This window comes from Arvicanthis niloticus, chromosome 22, assembly GCF_011762505.2.
Source record: "Arvicanthis niloticus isolate mArvNil1 chromosome 22, mArvNil1.pat.X, whole genome shotgun sequence".
NCBI classification, from domain to species: Eukaryota; Metazoa; Chordata; class Mammalia; order Rodentia; family Muridae; genus Arvicanthis; species Arvicanthis niloticus.
Genome location: NC_133429.1, coordinates 6,151,578 through 6,167,529, shown reverse-complemented (window position 1 = coordinate 6,167,529; position 15,952 = coordinate 6,151,578). Strand labels below are relative to the sequence as shown.

The following is a 15,952-nucleotide window of genomic DNA, read 5'->3' as shown; positions in this document are numbered from 1 at the left end:
ATTTTTTAATGTGTATGGGTGTTTTGCCTATATGTATGTCTGTGCACCAGTTGTATGCTTGGTGCCTGCAAAGGTCAAAGAAGGGGCTAGATTCCATGGAACATGTGGGTTCTGGGAACCCAGGTCCTCTGCAAGAAAAGCAAATGCTCTCAATGCTGAACTTTCTCTCCGGGCCTTAAGCCCTTTAACTCTATTATGATCCCCCTTTCTCCACATGCCTCCCTAATTCTCAGTGGTAAACCACAGATTACTCTATAGCTTTTCTAACTTGTACTCGAAGCATCATCACAATACACTACTTACAAAACAACGGAAAGCCTAAATTGCTACATTCATAAAATACATATTACAAATCAGCTAATTAGTAAAACCAAATGCTTCTTTGTAATTTGGTACTAAACAGATAGTTGTATTCCTAATATATTGAAGTTCACATACTACACTCATTTAAAATCCAGCTTTGTATAAATCATTTAGAATTCTATAAAGTCATCTCACTATCTTAGCATGTTCCTGAAGTGTGTTAGTATTTATTCCCCATGATCATCAGATCTCTAATTATACCCAAAAAGACAATGATAAATTCTATTGTAAAGTCCATTAGTACCACCTAATATTTTACTCTCGACAAATATGAGGTTTGTATAACAAAATATTTCTTTAAAAAATACATTAAGGGAATGTAAATATATCTCAGCGGTTAAGAGTACTTATTCTTATGGAGAACCTGGTGTTGGAACCAGAACCCACACAGTTCATCCAGTCACTCTAGTTCCAGGACATCTGACACTCTTCTGACCTCTGCATACACCAGGAGCTCACAGGGTACAGATAAATACATACAGGCAAAATATTCATATACATAAAATAGATGTCTAATAGACAGGCAGAAAGATAGACAGATAGAAAGACAGATTGATTGATTGATTAGGGTTAGAGAAAACATTTCTTAAATTAATACTGTCACACTATCAGACTATACCAGAAACACTGTGCACATACCTGCTCCAAAGTCTGGCTAGGAAGATGTGCCTCTGTCATAACCAACCCATAACGCTGTGTAGCCAAATTTCTCATTTCACTGTAAGTGGCCCAATCATGAAGAGCTACTGTTGTGAGATTGTAGAAAGTCTTATCTAGATAGTGAGTTACATAAGCTACAAAAACAAAAGAAAACAAACCCCACAAATTGCTGTTTCATTCATGAATGGTAAAAGAGAAATGAAGTTAAAAAGGGAAAAAAACGCCACATAATTTTAAAATGAAATTTTTCCTTTAAAATAAGGTGGTTGTATCAATACTCAGTGGGCTAAGGCAAGAGGAGCACAAGTTCAACACCAGCTTTAGCTAGAGATCGAAACCTTCAAAATATTTAAAAACAAAAAACAAAACAAAACAAAACAAAATAGTAACAGCAAAAACAAGGATTACCTGTTGTGGAATACCCCTGTAATCCCAGTACTCAAGCTGTAGCTGAACCCTAAGTCTGAGGTCTATCTGGGCTACAGACGGGGCCCTTGGTCAACCTGGGCTACACAGCAATTTGCAAAGAAATAAAAATAAAACAACAGAAAGAGCTAAGGAATGCACAAGAGACCCTCGAAGATCACCTGCACACACAGGACAAGCGTACAAAGAAGAGCCAACACTCACCTCGAATGTCAATGAATCGATTGAAAAACCGAATTGGGTTCAGAGAAAAAAATAGAGCCAAGTCTTTCCTGCCAACTTTGAAGGGGTTCCGGTCATCCAGCTTCAAGTGAGTGTGCACAGAAAGCCGCAAGTCCTTCTCGATCTCCTTACACAGCTTATCCAGCAAATGCTGTTCAGAAGGAACAAGCTGTTCACCACGACTCCCACTGCAGATTGCTGCTGCATGTACGTGCCCCGACCCTCGCTGTGCACTGAGGAGAAACTGACCAACTAGTTCCTTCACTTAAGATGCCAACCCCTCAATGGTTAGATTTTATTTTTGTTTGAAAAATGTAATAATTTTTTTAAAGCCAAAAGACAAATACTTACTTTATTTTCATAAATATTTTAAATTTAATTTTTACAATATCAGCCAATGGCTTCACTATATGGAACATGAGTATGTAATACAAAGCATAAAATTTATGAAAAGTAACAGCAAAAAAAAAAGATCTTGCAATGTGCAGTAAATAAAAAGATTTCCTTTTGATTAACATTAAAAATCACAGAGGTTGCATGTATGTGGTACACATGCAAACATGCAAGCAAGAAAAATATATATAAAATAAATCTTAAAAAAAAAATTCTTAAATCATGAGGACTTTGAAAATGGATCAGGAGATTAAAAGCACTTATAGACAAGTGTGAGACCCTGAGTTCAAATCCCCAGAATACTCCTAAAGCCAGGCACAGTAGTCCTAGCCAGATTTGTAACCCAAGAGTGAGATAGGAGACAAGAGAACTCCCCAGAATTCTAGAACCAGCTGGCGTGGTTTGTACAGTGGTAAGCAACAGAGATCCATCCGGTCTCAAAACAAGGACAGACACCCAAGGCTGCTCTCTGACCCCAACACTTGCACCATAGTTCAGGTGCACAGAGAGGCCCCCCCACACACACACCTCACTGTGTTAACAGTAACATCTCAATGTTAACAGTCATCTTTGCTTGTCTATCTATCAGAGTATGAAATATTACCCAGTTACCTATATTTTATTTTTAAATAAAAACATCCATGATCATTTGCAAGGTTTGATAACCAAGAAGGGCAACCAAAAAGGGATTATGATTATACAAAACTGTTCATAACTTCCATCACACTGAAACAGGCAGATGTTAGAAGGTTTGTTTGGTTTACACAGTAATTTATAAATAACTGGTTTAGGTTTTCTTGAGAAAGGGTCAGCAACTGGAACTCACAATCCTCCTGCCTCAGTTTCCTGAGTGCTGGAATTATAATCACATCATTACATCTAGGTCTGTTGAAATAATTTCTGACTCAGTCAAGTCTGCTTCACTTTGAGACGTCTTCCAAAGCACTGCTCTTAAACTTTCAATCTTAAATATAATCTTACCTCATTTAAAATGTCCATAATTTCCTTGTCATAGCAATCCAGAAGCAGTTCATGGGACTCTAAATGCCTTGAATGCATCATGGCAGGTACACAGTCTTGTAAAGCACTGAACATGTACTAGTAAGAAAATTAAAACACACCTGAGTTTAGAAAAACCAGGATTCTAGGCAAAATTGCAAAGCCTAATTACAAACAAAATCTCTGACCTCAAGGAAAATATATGACTGCTTTATTTTCCTAAAAACCTGAAACACGCAATGTGGGCACACACAGGAAAAAGAAGAAAAGCTAACATTCACTAGTCTTTTACTCTATGTGCATCAAATACACTTACTTCCATGGAGAAACTGAGTAACATGCAGCCTGCCAAAAAGTAATTGTCAAAATTACAGAGCAAGATCAAATCAAGTGAGCTGAGAAGGGAAAACTGCAAGCACAGAGGGTTAAGTGGGTAACTGGCTGGACGGAGGTTAGCACAGTAAGACTGACTTTACTCACAACTATTAATATACAATTTAACCGCCGATTATCTGAACTTTGATTAGATATGCATAATAAAACTGTTCAAAGTATCATTGCAGGTCAAGTATATGATGATTTATTAAATCAAATGACCTATTTAATACTTACAAAATGGGAGAAATAACGCTCACTCTTAGATTACTCTATACTTACATGTAATCTAGCTGCATCAACAGCGTTCTCATACACATCATCTAAATATATCGGGAAGACAGCGCGATGCCAGTATAAAAAACAGCAGTCACACTGTGCTTGGACCCTGCAATACAAGGCAATAATTGGTGGTGACCTTCTGTGCTGAGGGGAGGAGGTGCCTTCCTCACTTACTTCCTCTCAATAATTTACCCAACATTATAACAGTGAGAAAACTAAGTTATTTTTCAAATTGAGTAAAGGAAACAAAAAATTTAAATATCCTACATTATCAAAATTCTGTATATGCTTTAGCTTTAAGACTGTTGAAAAACCCAGACTACTAAATGGATGTTTAAAATAAACGTCTCCGTATTATCTGAAATAATAATTGCATTACATGCATAATTTACATGTCTCCACAGTGAAAAGACTTTGGGATCCCCTGTTTTATTTTGTTGTTCCAGCTCTCCAATCTCATGCACTCAACTATCTATATCAAATACCAGCATTCTATGAGATGGAGGCTAACCTGTTCTACATAGCCAGTTCCAGGCTAGCCAGGACTATACAATAAGATCCTGTTTAAAAAAAAAAAAAAAAAAAAAAAAAAAAAAAAGCTGAAAGCCACTATGACCACACACCCTGTCACACAGAACCCCTCCAGTGTCTCTCTACCCAATCACTATGTAACGACTTACACTATGACCACACACCCTGTCACACAGAACCCCTCCAGTGTCTCTCTACCCAATCACTATGTAACGACTTACACTATGACCACACACCCTGTCACACAGAACCCCTCCAGTGTCTCTCTACCCAATCACTATGTAACGACTTACAGACGAGAATTAGCCCGAGTATCTTAGAGTGACAGTCCAACATTTCTTTCAAGAACTGAAAATTAAACACCACAAACTACAAAAGTACCAGCTACTCAGAACAGCAAAGACAATTATGAGACTAAATGAAAACTGTGCAGTAATGCAATAGCTGAACTGTCCCTTCAGGAAACTCACTCAATGCAACAAACAAACAAACAAACAAATAACAAAAAAAAAAAAAAAAAAAAAAAAAAAAACAACCCAACAACCAAAAAACAGTCACAGCACCTGCCAAACAAGCCTCTCTACCTCAGTTCAACCCAATGACTGGCTTCTGAGACTTCAATTCAAATTTCAACCTTCAAATACAATTACACAATATGGTGTCTCATGGATCTTCAAGTGTCTCACAAAGAATAAAGCTTCATTATAAAGCAGCAAGTCCAATAGTGACAGCACTAAAATACTGACATTGGATACTGACAGATACCCTGAGGGTGCTCTGCTTTGTGTACGTCAAATCTTCCAGGGGATCATGCTTTCTGTGAAAGCAGAGCTAAGACAAGACAAGGCTGGAGTCAGTCTCCTGTTGGTCACTTACAAGAGTTACAGAGAGGAGCTAATGTGCCCTGTGGATCTCTTCCTACTTTGGCTGTGCCAAAGAGAACCCAAGCTCAGTGTGGTAACAGGCCTGTGATCTCAGCACTGCAGGGCCAGCCTGGGCCCCACAGTAAATGGAGATTGGGAATGGGGAGGGCTGAGGAACGAAGGAGGGAGGGAGGAAGGTACGGGGAAGGAGGGAGGGAAGAAGGAAGGAGGGGAGTGGCTGTTTCTATCGCCCAGGCCCTTGACTATCTATCTATCCATCACACACCCAGCTCTGCTCACCGTTCTCTGAGCTCACTGATAAGATCCAGCTTCTTCATGACTACTTGAAGGGGAAAGAGTTCTTCATCTTTAAATGTTTTCTATTAGCAGGAAGGGAAAACAGAAATGTAATCACTACAAGGCCAAGTTTCTTAGGCTAACAAATAAATTGTGAACCTCAGACTTCATGTTGATTCCTTTAATAAGAGCAATAAACTCACCATTTGTGTGCCAACGCTCAATGCCAAAGAAACAATAAGTCGTCGTTGTTTTGTGCTTGGTCCATTTAAGGTGTTTTCAGCCAAAACAAGAGCAGATAGCACATCAAGACGTTGTTCACTGTATTTTTTGTCTGAAATTACTCTTTTCTTAAAGATGAAACAGAAAATTATTAGTTGTGATTCTAACATGGTTAAGTTTTAAAAGAAAAAGAAGTCTCTATTTTATTCTCTATGGCATAGCTCTGGAGAACACAGAAAAACACTTTCCCCCATTGTTCTAAACTTAGCCTCTCTAACTGTCTCTCTGAACGATGTCAGGAAAAGCAAACACAGTGGGCTTAAACACATTCACATCAATCTAACTAGAAAAAAATTCTAAAAATGAGAGGTCACAACCTTTCCTTTCCTTTTACTGAGATTAGCTGCTAATGGAGTTTTCAGTAGGCTACACGGGGCACCCAAGGCTTCACAACAAGCTAGGCTCTGGGTGAGATAGTTTCCTTGACTGTTGGCTAAATGCACTGATTACATCTGGGGACCAATCTAAGCACATTTAAGGCGAGCCAGGCTGAGTTCTCAGACTGTCAACATGCACCCTTGTATGAAATAGCACCTGTATTAGTCAAGCATGATAGCTTTTCAGAGACTACAGTCCTGCTAACTGTAAAGATTACAAAATGCAATGGATAAAGCACTATAGAAATAGCACACCTGGCAGGAACAGAATAGAGGCTACACCAGGAAATACAGATAAAACAGCAGAACAAGTTACATTAATTATGCTGAGTACATAATAATTTGCATACCTTGGCTACAGAAATAGAATTAAGAGCCTGATGTTGAAGGTGCTGTGTTATATGTGACACTGAATCCGCCACAACCATGCTTCTCCTGTAGAACATATGCTCTATTGCCTAAAAGAAATAAATGTAACTGCAAAAATTAACGTGTAACTTACATGCAAAATCATTAAAGAAAACCTTCATGACCCTAGGAAAGGAAGGAATTTGTAAAGGAGACTAGAGGAGAGTGCAGGCAAAAATCAAAACACACGCACACAGACAGACAGACACATACCAACAAACATTCACCACTTGGGGCTGCAGAGAAGGTTCAGTCTTTAAGTACTTTCTTGTTTCACAGGCATGAAGAACCAAGTCTGATTTCCCACACATAAAACAACAGCCAAGCTTATCACCTCAGTGCCTAGAAGACAGATAGGAGGATCCCTGGAGCTTGCTAGCCTCACTGGTAAGCCCCAGAAGCCTGTCTCAAACAAAGTACACAGCTTTAACAAACCAGTATCTGAGGTTGACCTCTGACCTCCACACACAGGTACACATACATATATCCCTATACACAAAGACACACACACACACACACACACACACACACACACACACACACACACACACACAATTATGCTGGAAAATTCAACTGCATTAAAATTAAGCACCTGCACTTGTCAAAAAGTCATTAAAAAATAAAATAAAAATATAAGACATCTACTAAATGAAAGCTTCTTTTATATGAACATTCCAAATTCCAAATAAAGACTTCTACACAATCAATAGAACCATCCCCCCAAAGCATCTAAAATAGGGTTTTTTTTTTTCAAACAGAAATACAGTAAGTAAATAAAAAAAATTCACTATCACTAACACTTAAGTGCTAATTATTATAAATGGTCAAAACAACTTGTGCTCACTGACTGACTTAATGACAGTATAGAACAATAGGCCTATAAACCCTGCCTGCAGAAGAGGCAGGAGAACTGCTATGAAACCTAGGGTGCTGGCCAGTTTTATGTCACCCTGACTCAAGTCAGAGTCAGCTGAAAGAAGGGAGCCTCAACTGAAAAGATGCCTCCAAAAGATCCAGCTGTAAGGCATTTTCTTAACTTGTGATGGAGGGGGAGGACCTAGTCCATTGTGGGTGGTGCCGATCCTTCGGATGGTGGTCCTAGCTTCTATATGCAGGTTGAGTGAGCCAGTAAGCAACACTCCTCCAAGGCCTCTGCATCAGCTCCTGTTCCAGATTCCACCTTGTATGAGTTTCTACCCTCACCATTTTTAATGATGAACTATGATATGGAATCTTGAGCAAAATAAACCCTTTCCTCCCCAGGCTGCTTTGGGTTATGGTGATTTGTCACAGCAACAGGAACCCTGATCAAGGCAATGATACATAGTGAGGCCCTGTCTCAGAGAAAAACAAAACAAACAGAACAAAAAAATACCCGGTCATACAGCTTGAAAGAAAGAAAGAAAAGGGGGGGGGGGGAGAGGAGGGATGGAGGGAGGGAGAGAGAGAGAGAGAGAAGAGAGAAAGTTAAGTTAGTTTGTTCTTAAGTCCAGTTCTAAGAAAGTCCAAATCTAAAGTCCATAATTACTGGAAACTTACCAGCAAATCTGTCTTAAATTTCATAGCTGGGCTCTTCAGCTTACAAGGAGTTATGCTAAAAACCACTTTACATTCCATTAAGTGTACTCACTGTCAAGTCACCTGATTCTAGCAGTCTACGGTTTACCCACAAGACCCCAGTGCTTTCTGTAAATTACAAGCAAAGGTGCCACGTAAACTGACCTCATTTGCATGTGAACACTTTTAAATACTGGGTATATTTTATTCACTTCTGTGAATAAAACAGTTATTAACAACACTAAATCTAACTCTCCCTTCCTTCTCATGAGCTCAGCTGCTCATGGAGTTTAAGCCATCTCACTCTGTCAACTTTTCAGGGTTGTAAATGTAGGTCCACACTGCTTCACTTTCAGGAGAGCTTTCAGTAACTTACAAAGGGCACCCAGGGCTTCACGACAAGCTCGGCTCTGCGTTAGACTGTTTCCTTGACTGCTGGCTAATGCACTGGTTACACCAGAGAACCAATCTGAGCATATTTAAGGTGAGCCAGACTTGAGCTGAGACTGTCAACATACACGGCTATATAAAGTAGCAGCTGTATTAGTCAAGTATAGCTTTTCAGAGGTTTGTGTTTTGTTTTGTTTTTTTTTTTTTTTTTCCAATTTTAAGTTCAGTTTCTCCTAAGTTTGTGTTCTGATGCGACCAGAAAGTAAAAGCCCTAGAGCATTCTACTATAGCTGAGGTCATGTCCCAAGTCCTGGTGGCAAAGTAAAATAGCACTAACTTACCTTGAGAAGTTCAATAAGCCTGCATAACGCCTTCACTGAGGTTTTGGTCATAGGCTTCTGCATGGACATGTAGAGATTCATTGTGGTCTTGATAATGGTACTAATACTATATGCATATAAGAAACCCTACAAAAGAAAATACACAGTGGCTTCACAGGTTTCATTCAGAGTTTGTTCTCCATAAGCATGCACACAGCCAGCATTTCTAAAGTCTCTAACTTATTATTTTTATATCTACCTGTATGTCTGCCCAACACATGAATGCATTGCCTGAGGCCAGAAGTGGGTGTTGGATCTCTTGGAACTGGCATTATAGGCAGTTATGTGCCACTGGAAGAGTACCCAGTGCTCTTAACCACTGAGTCACCTCTTCAAACACTCAATGTCCCTTTTCAACTCAATTCTAGAAGACTTAGAAGTACTATTCCTGACAACACTGAGTTTTAAAGCAGCCCTTAATTTTCTGAACTATCAAATACCAGACATTTAGACATTTACTGGCTTTTAAAAAGCTGTTCACGTAAAGAAAATGAAACCCCCTCCAGTAAAATGGTGTGTCAGGGAAATACCTAATAATTCATCCTCATCTTAACTGCTGAGGAGACAAGAGACCCCACCTGCTGACGCTCAGAGCAGGGACGCATAGATTGAGGAAACTGACAACTGGGAAGTGTTGCTTCCCTGAGGAATGCAGACACGCACAGGAACTTCTGAGCACCCAGCTAATCACACCCATCCTCTCTGCCTAGACTAGCTGCTCTCAACCTGTGGGTCAGATTTACAGTATGCTTCATAACAGTACCAAAATCGGGTTAGGTACTAGCAACTGAGTAATTTTACAGTCGGGGGTCACCACAACAGGAAGAGCACCCAGCTTGGCAGGTGAAGAACCACTGGCCTAGCCCAATTCCCACAGTCCACCTATTATCTGTCAGCTTTCTCTCATCTAGTCCAAGAAAAAGAACACATTCCCTCCTCCCCTTCTGTTCATGAAGGAACACGTAAGTCTTTTGCTGCTTAGAAGTATTTTTTAACTCTCTAAACTCCAGGAAGACTAAATAGTAAATGACAGGCGGGATGATATATTTAAATGTGTGCATGTGCACGTGCATGGGCGTGCACATACACAAGCACAGGTGTCCACAGACACCACTGGATCTGCTGGAGCTAGAGTTATGGATGACTGTGAGTGGTGGAAATCTGAACTCAGGCCCTCTGGAAAGGTAACAAGCTCTTTTAACTGCTGGGCCATTTTTCCAGCCCCTCGCATGTTTTCATTTAAACCTCCAAAGGGTTTGAAACTACATATACATTCATATACACTGTTGTTTGGTTTATTTTTAAATGCTCACACAGTATTTTGACAGTCTTCCTCTCCTCCAGTTCTCTGCAGATCTTGTCTACCTTCCTACCTACTTAACTTTATATTCTCTCTCCTTCAAATTAACACAAAGCACCTAACAAAACAAACAAACAAACAAACAAAACCCAAAACCAAAACAAACAAATACACTGGGAAAAAACTGATTTTCCTGTGTCAGCAGGTTATCAATAGCAAATATCTTTTTAGAGCTGGGATCCTGTATCCACTTTCCCATGTCACTACTGACACTCCCTCTAGCTGGAAACTGTACTGGTCTAATGTGTGATGCCACAGTCTCCAAGTTAACTCTGCTATCCTAGTCTCCTCTTTATCGAACCATAACAGGACATTCTATTTTTCCTTCCTTTGGAGACCCTCCTCCTCTCCCTAGTACCTGACCTCTTGTTAATTCAGATTGCAGAACACATTGTAGAATTTTAAAAGCTAGCACTCAAATAAATGTAAGAGAAATTATTCAGTGCCCATCTTCTGAGGGTCTGGGCTACCTCACTCAGAATGTTCCTTTCTAGCTCCATCCATTTATCTACAAATGCCATAATTTCATTTTTCTTAACAGCTGAGCAATAAATATTCCACTGTATAAATGTTCCACATTTTTAATATCCATTCTCTTGCTGAGCAACATCTATGTTGTTTCCAATTTCTGGCTATTATGAATAGAGCAGCAATGAACATGGGTGAGCAGGCATCTCTGTAGTGAGATGGAAAGTCCTTATTCCCAAGAGCAGTGCAGCTGGATCTCAAGGCAGACTGATTCCCAGCTTCCTGAGGAACCACACTGATTGGCTGTGTATGTTTGCACTCCCCACCAGCAATGAATGAACGTTCTCCTTTCCCTGCATCTTAACAGCTCGAGCTGTCTTCTGTTTCATTATCTTGGCCATTCTGAATGGGATTAGATGAAATCTCAACGTAGCTGTGATTTCTATTTCCTCTGATGGTGAAGGATGTAGTGCTGCTTTGTTTCTCAGCCACCTGTGCTTCATCTTTCCCTGCTTAGATATTAACCTCCTAACAGACTTGCAATTGGTAAAGATGTCTTTTAATTCTTCAGCTGTCTCTCTGCCCAAATGATAGTGTCCTTTGCAGTCCTGGAGCTTTTCAGCTTCATGGGCTCCCATTTATTGATCACTGGTCTTTGGGCCTATGCTACCAGTGTCCTGTAAAATCCTTCCTGTGCCAATGAGCTCAAGCCCTTTCTTTTTTTCTTTCTTTCTTTCTTTCTTTCTTCCTTCCTTCCTTCCTTCCTTCCTTCCTTCCTTCCTTCCTTCCTTTCTTTCTTTCTTTCTCTTCTACCAGATTCGGCCTAACTGCCCTTATGTTGAGGTCCTTGATCCTTCTGTAGTTGAGTTTTGTGCAGGATGACAGAAATAAATCTATTTCATTTCTCTACACGCACCATCCTTTGACCAGCACAACATTTGCTGAAGATCCTGCCTTTTCTTCAGTGTCTATTTTTGACTTTGTTCAAATGAAGTGTCCACAAGTAGGAGTGTGTGTGAGTATGTGTGTGTGTGTGTGTGTGTGTGATGTCTGGGTCTTCAATTTGATTAATACCATGTCTATTTGTAGGCCAATACCATGCCATTTTTATTATCATAGCTCTGTACTACAACTTGACATCTGGGATGATCATACATCTGGTAGTTCTAATCGTTTTAATCGTCCTAAGTTTTTTGCATTTCCATATGCAGTTGAAGATTGTTTTGCTCAATTTTTACTCAGAACTGTGTTGGTATTTTGATGGGGATTGTACTGAATCTAAGGATTACTTTTGGTAGAATGGGCATTTTCATACATTAGACAAAGAGTGGGTGGTCTTTCTATCTTCTGATGTCCTCAATTTCTTTTCTTCACTCTCAAAGTTTTTACTGTATAAGTCTTTCACTTGTTTAGTTAGGGTTATGCCAAGATACACATATTTTTGAAGCTATTAAAACACACTGTTTCCTGACTCACTCTGTCTGTCACTGTATACAGGAAGATGGCTGGCTTCTGTGGGCTAACTTTATATCCTATGACTTTGCAGGTTAAGTATGTCTTATGATTCTCTGAATTTCCTCAGTGTCTGTTGTAATCCTCCTCTTCATGTCTAATTTTATTAACTTGGATCTTCTCTTTCTGTCTTTTGGCTAATTTGGCTAAGTGACTGCTAGCTTGCTTGCTAACCACATGTAAGAAAGCACCATCCTAAGATTGACTATTTCTGATTAGAGAGTATACACACAGTGGCAAAGGCAGTTTCCCTAAACCTTACTAGCTCTGTGTTGAAGAGAAGAGCTCAACTTAGAGAATGAAGGAACGTAACAGAGGATAGTGTCCTGAGAGAGTGGTGCAAGACTGAGGCTTGTGACATACCCTAGTTTTACCTTGTCAGCTAGAGGATTATCACATTAGACTGCACTTTTATGCACCACTGGGGAAAGGTGAAAGCAGAACAAGAAACATCTAAGGCAGGCAAGAAAGAGAAGCCTTTGGTGGCAGCCTTCAAGTATGGAACTGCTCGTGCCATTAACAACCTGTTTGTCTTTACTGTTAAGGACAGAATACACAATGCAGTCGGCTTTTCCTATGAAGAACCATTAGAAGTAACAGTCCTTAAAACTCTCAAGGAAGACGTTAAAGTGCTCACAAGAAAATGAGGAAGTGAGTGGTCAAGATCTGGGGGGAGACCTAGAGCAGTGAGCTGACACTGAAGCTGCTTCTCCACAGCCTCTGCCTCAGAGAACACAAACAGGGAACAAGGGCAGAAACCAGCTCATGGCCCAATGAGAAGACAAAGATGGCAGCTAAGGAAATGGCTCAATGGTCACGTTCACTGTGCAAGTACAATGACCCAAGTTCAGGTGGCTAGACCCATTTAAAAAGCCAGGCACTTGCCTATAAACCTAGCCAAGAGGGACAGACATCTCCCAAAGGCTTGCTATTTGGTGAGCTCCAGGTTCAGTGAAAGATGATCTCAAAAATAAGGTGAAGAATGATTGAGGAAGACATCTAATACTAAGCTCCATCCTCCATGCATATCCACAGAATCAAGAGCATCCACACAGGGACACTCACTTTCTCACAGATAAAACAAAACCAGACTGAGGGAAAATATACACTGTTTACAGAAGACACATATTCCATGTAAGAAGCTACAGAGACCGCATATAAGGTTCAGTAAAGACACATTATGTAGACATTAGCTAAAAAGAAACACTATGCAACTGTGTCAATATCAGACACTAATGATCTCCAACAAAAAGCATCTCAGTGTAGCTACTTCCTGGGATGTGTTGATTTCTAGTGATGCTTTTTGTTGGAGATCATTTGTGTCTAATAACATAGTTGCACACACACTAAATACATGTAACTTTTAAAATTAAAGATTAAAGAAATCCTCATGTATCTGGAAATAAAAAAGTATCTTTCAAGAATCCCCAAAGGAGCCCTGGCAAGCAGGTAAGGACACTCGTGGCCAAGCCCAAGGGCCCAAGTGTGCTCCTCAGGACCTCTTCTTTCATAAACATAAATGTGCTTGCCCAAGAAGCCAGAGGCTCTGAATCCCCTGAAGCCCAGGGAATCAAACTCAGATCTTTCCAAGAGCAAGTGCTCTCACCCCAGCTGTCTCTGCAGTCCTCATTTTGTTTCGATATAAAACATAATCCCTCCTTTTCACAGTTGTGGCCAAGTGTAACTTCTATAAATTAAAGTCATAAATTTGAAATTGCACCCTAAATATTCTAAGTAAGAACATGCAACTACCTGTATGAAAACATTACATCTGTTGGTGAGGTCTTCAGCAAACATGTCCATCCTCTGCTCTTTAGACAACAGAGACTCCATCTTCATCATCCATGAGCTCACAAAAACGTAGTAAGACTGCACATCTCTAGCAAAGGAACACGAACAAAAATATACATCCATGTCTCATACTGACAAGAGTAAAATATTCCTTCCAGTAGTGATTGTGCCTTCAAAAGTCAAAACAATTTTTAAATGTCTGGTGATATATCCCGAGGCTGGGAGAAGCGGACAGGGACACAGGCCAGGGCTTGAGGTAGTTCTTTAATTTAAGTAAGATGATCAGAGTAGGCTCATAGTGTGGGTGATTCTGAGCCATGATTTGACCAGATTAATAAGATGTGCAAACATGTAAAAACAGAGTTTAAGGAGTGTGACCAACAAGTACAAAAGCCCGAGGCTTTCACAACTATACCAGCTTGCTCAGTAATAACAAAATCCCAAGATGGCTAGAACACAAGGAGGAGGACGGAGAGGACGGGGAGGACGAGGAGGAGGAACATGTGTCAACCAACGACACATGCTGACACTGTCTCTAAGTCAGGATAAGCCCCAGCAGCAAACAAAGACAGCAAGAGAGTTCAGGAGGGAGGGAGCAGGGAACAAGAAAGAGGGGCAGGGCAGGAGGGAGGGAGGAGCTAAAGAAATGGGAGAGGAGAGGAGAGGACTCACTGTACAGTGTATGGCAGGCAGGTGACATGTAATCCCCAGCACTCAAGAAACTGAGGGAGGAAAACCCAATTCTGACCACAGTAACACATAATAAAAAGTGCTCAATCAGCCTCAGGCCAGACACTGTGGACAAAGCAGAACTTCCTATCAGTCCTGCTGCAACTCTTACAGCCAGATGGTAGATCATCACTGCGTTTCAAGGTGGTTCCAACATTTTTGGTGTTAGATGGGCGGTGGGGGGCAGGAGGAATTCAATTATCAATTTATTCGCTCCATTTTAAAGTATAAATGTGGGAAATACTAAGGGAAAAATAATCCCCTGCCCTGGTAAAAAGTAGTGTCAGTATCTTCATAGGAACTTGATGGTCTCTGGAAAAGCTCAGACTCCTCCCACCCCAAAGGCAGCTTGCCCGGTATCAAACCATTGGATCCAATGATAATAAAATGCAGCTGTGCACCAACTCTACCCGAGAGGTCCGGGCCACTGACAGCAGGAAGCAGAGGACAGCCCCCAGCTCCCTTTCCACAGAACTGCCTGCAGACAGCTGTCACTTGCAGCTTTCTCTCAAGCAGTAGAATCACCTACCCTGATGTTTTACAACAGCAGAGTGAATATTAGGTTTCTTAGGCACAACTGCAAGGAAACTGGAAGAAAAACAAAACAAAACAAAACAAAACAAAACAAACCACCATCCTTTCAGATCATGGAGCTCTATACTGACTTTACAGGAATGTATTTACACCCAAAAAACCTAGAGGTAGCTGGGGTAGTGGCACCCTCCTTTAATCCCAGCACTAGGGAGCCAGAGACGGTGGATCTCCAAGTTCAATTCTCTGAGTTCAAGGCCAGCCTGGTGTACACAGTGAATTTCAGGATAGCCAGGGCTATGCAGAGAGTCTCTTGTCTCTTAAAAACAAACAAACAAACAAACAAACAAACAAACAAACAAGCAAACAAGTAATTAAGTAAATAAAAAAGCATTGGGGTAAAATTCTATCAGATAAGGGGTCTTGGAAAAGAGAACGTTCAATCTTCACCTACTGAAACTTCCTTCCAACAGCCTCCTGGGCACACGGCAAGACTCTGGAGTGTGGGCTGACCAAGCTCGCTTTTCAAAGCCTCCCTCTCCTCATCTGAAGTCATGGCAAACAGCTGAGAGAAGCACATGGCACTTAAGACTTGAGAGTAGAGTGCCTGGCTGGCCGCCTGCTGTTAAACCTTCAGGTTTCATCTCTGTATTCCAGTTTAATCAGAAAATGGCAACACCAGGAGCAGGAGTGTCTGCTTCACAGGGTGTTCCTACTTACTGTGTCTCATAGATGAGACCAGGGAAGTATCTGGAG

At 40.6% G+C, this 15,952-nt stretch overlaps 1 protein-coding gene across 2 annotated transcripts in view; it reads right to left on the bottom strand.

Moving 5' to 3' along the window:
• The window catches only part of Washc4 (WASH complex subunit 4), a 51,984-nt gene that overhangs the window by 18,931 nt on the left and 17,101 nt on the right, over positions 1 to 15,952 (bottom strand). For both annotated transcript variants that reach the window (XM_076919767.1, XM_076919768.1), the window contains 9 exons: positions 13,898 to 14,024; positions 8,767 to 8,892; positions 6,421 to 6,528; positions 5,615 to 5,761; positions 5,415 to 5,494; positions 3,721 to 3,826; positions 3,046 to 3,162; positions 1,654 to 1,822; positions 1,003 to 1,157 (listed from right to left, as the gene is read on the bottom strand). In XM_076919767.1, the coding sequence (XP_076775882.1) occupies positions 1,003 to 1,157; positions 1,654 to 1,822; positions 3,046 to 3,162; positions 3,721 to 3,826; positions 5,415 to 5,494; positions 5,615 to 5,761; positions 6,421 to 6,528; positions 8,767 to 8,892; positions 13,898 to 14,024 (1,135 nt within the window). The remainder of the gene's footprint in view (positions 1 to 1,002; positions 1,158 to 1,653; positions 1,823 to 3,045; positions 3,163 to 3,720; positions 3,827 to 5,414; positions 5,495 to 5,614; positions 5,762 to 6,420; positions 6,529 to 8,766; positions 8,893 to 13,897; positions 14,025 to 15,952) is intronic.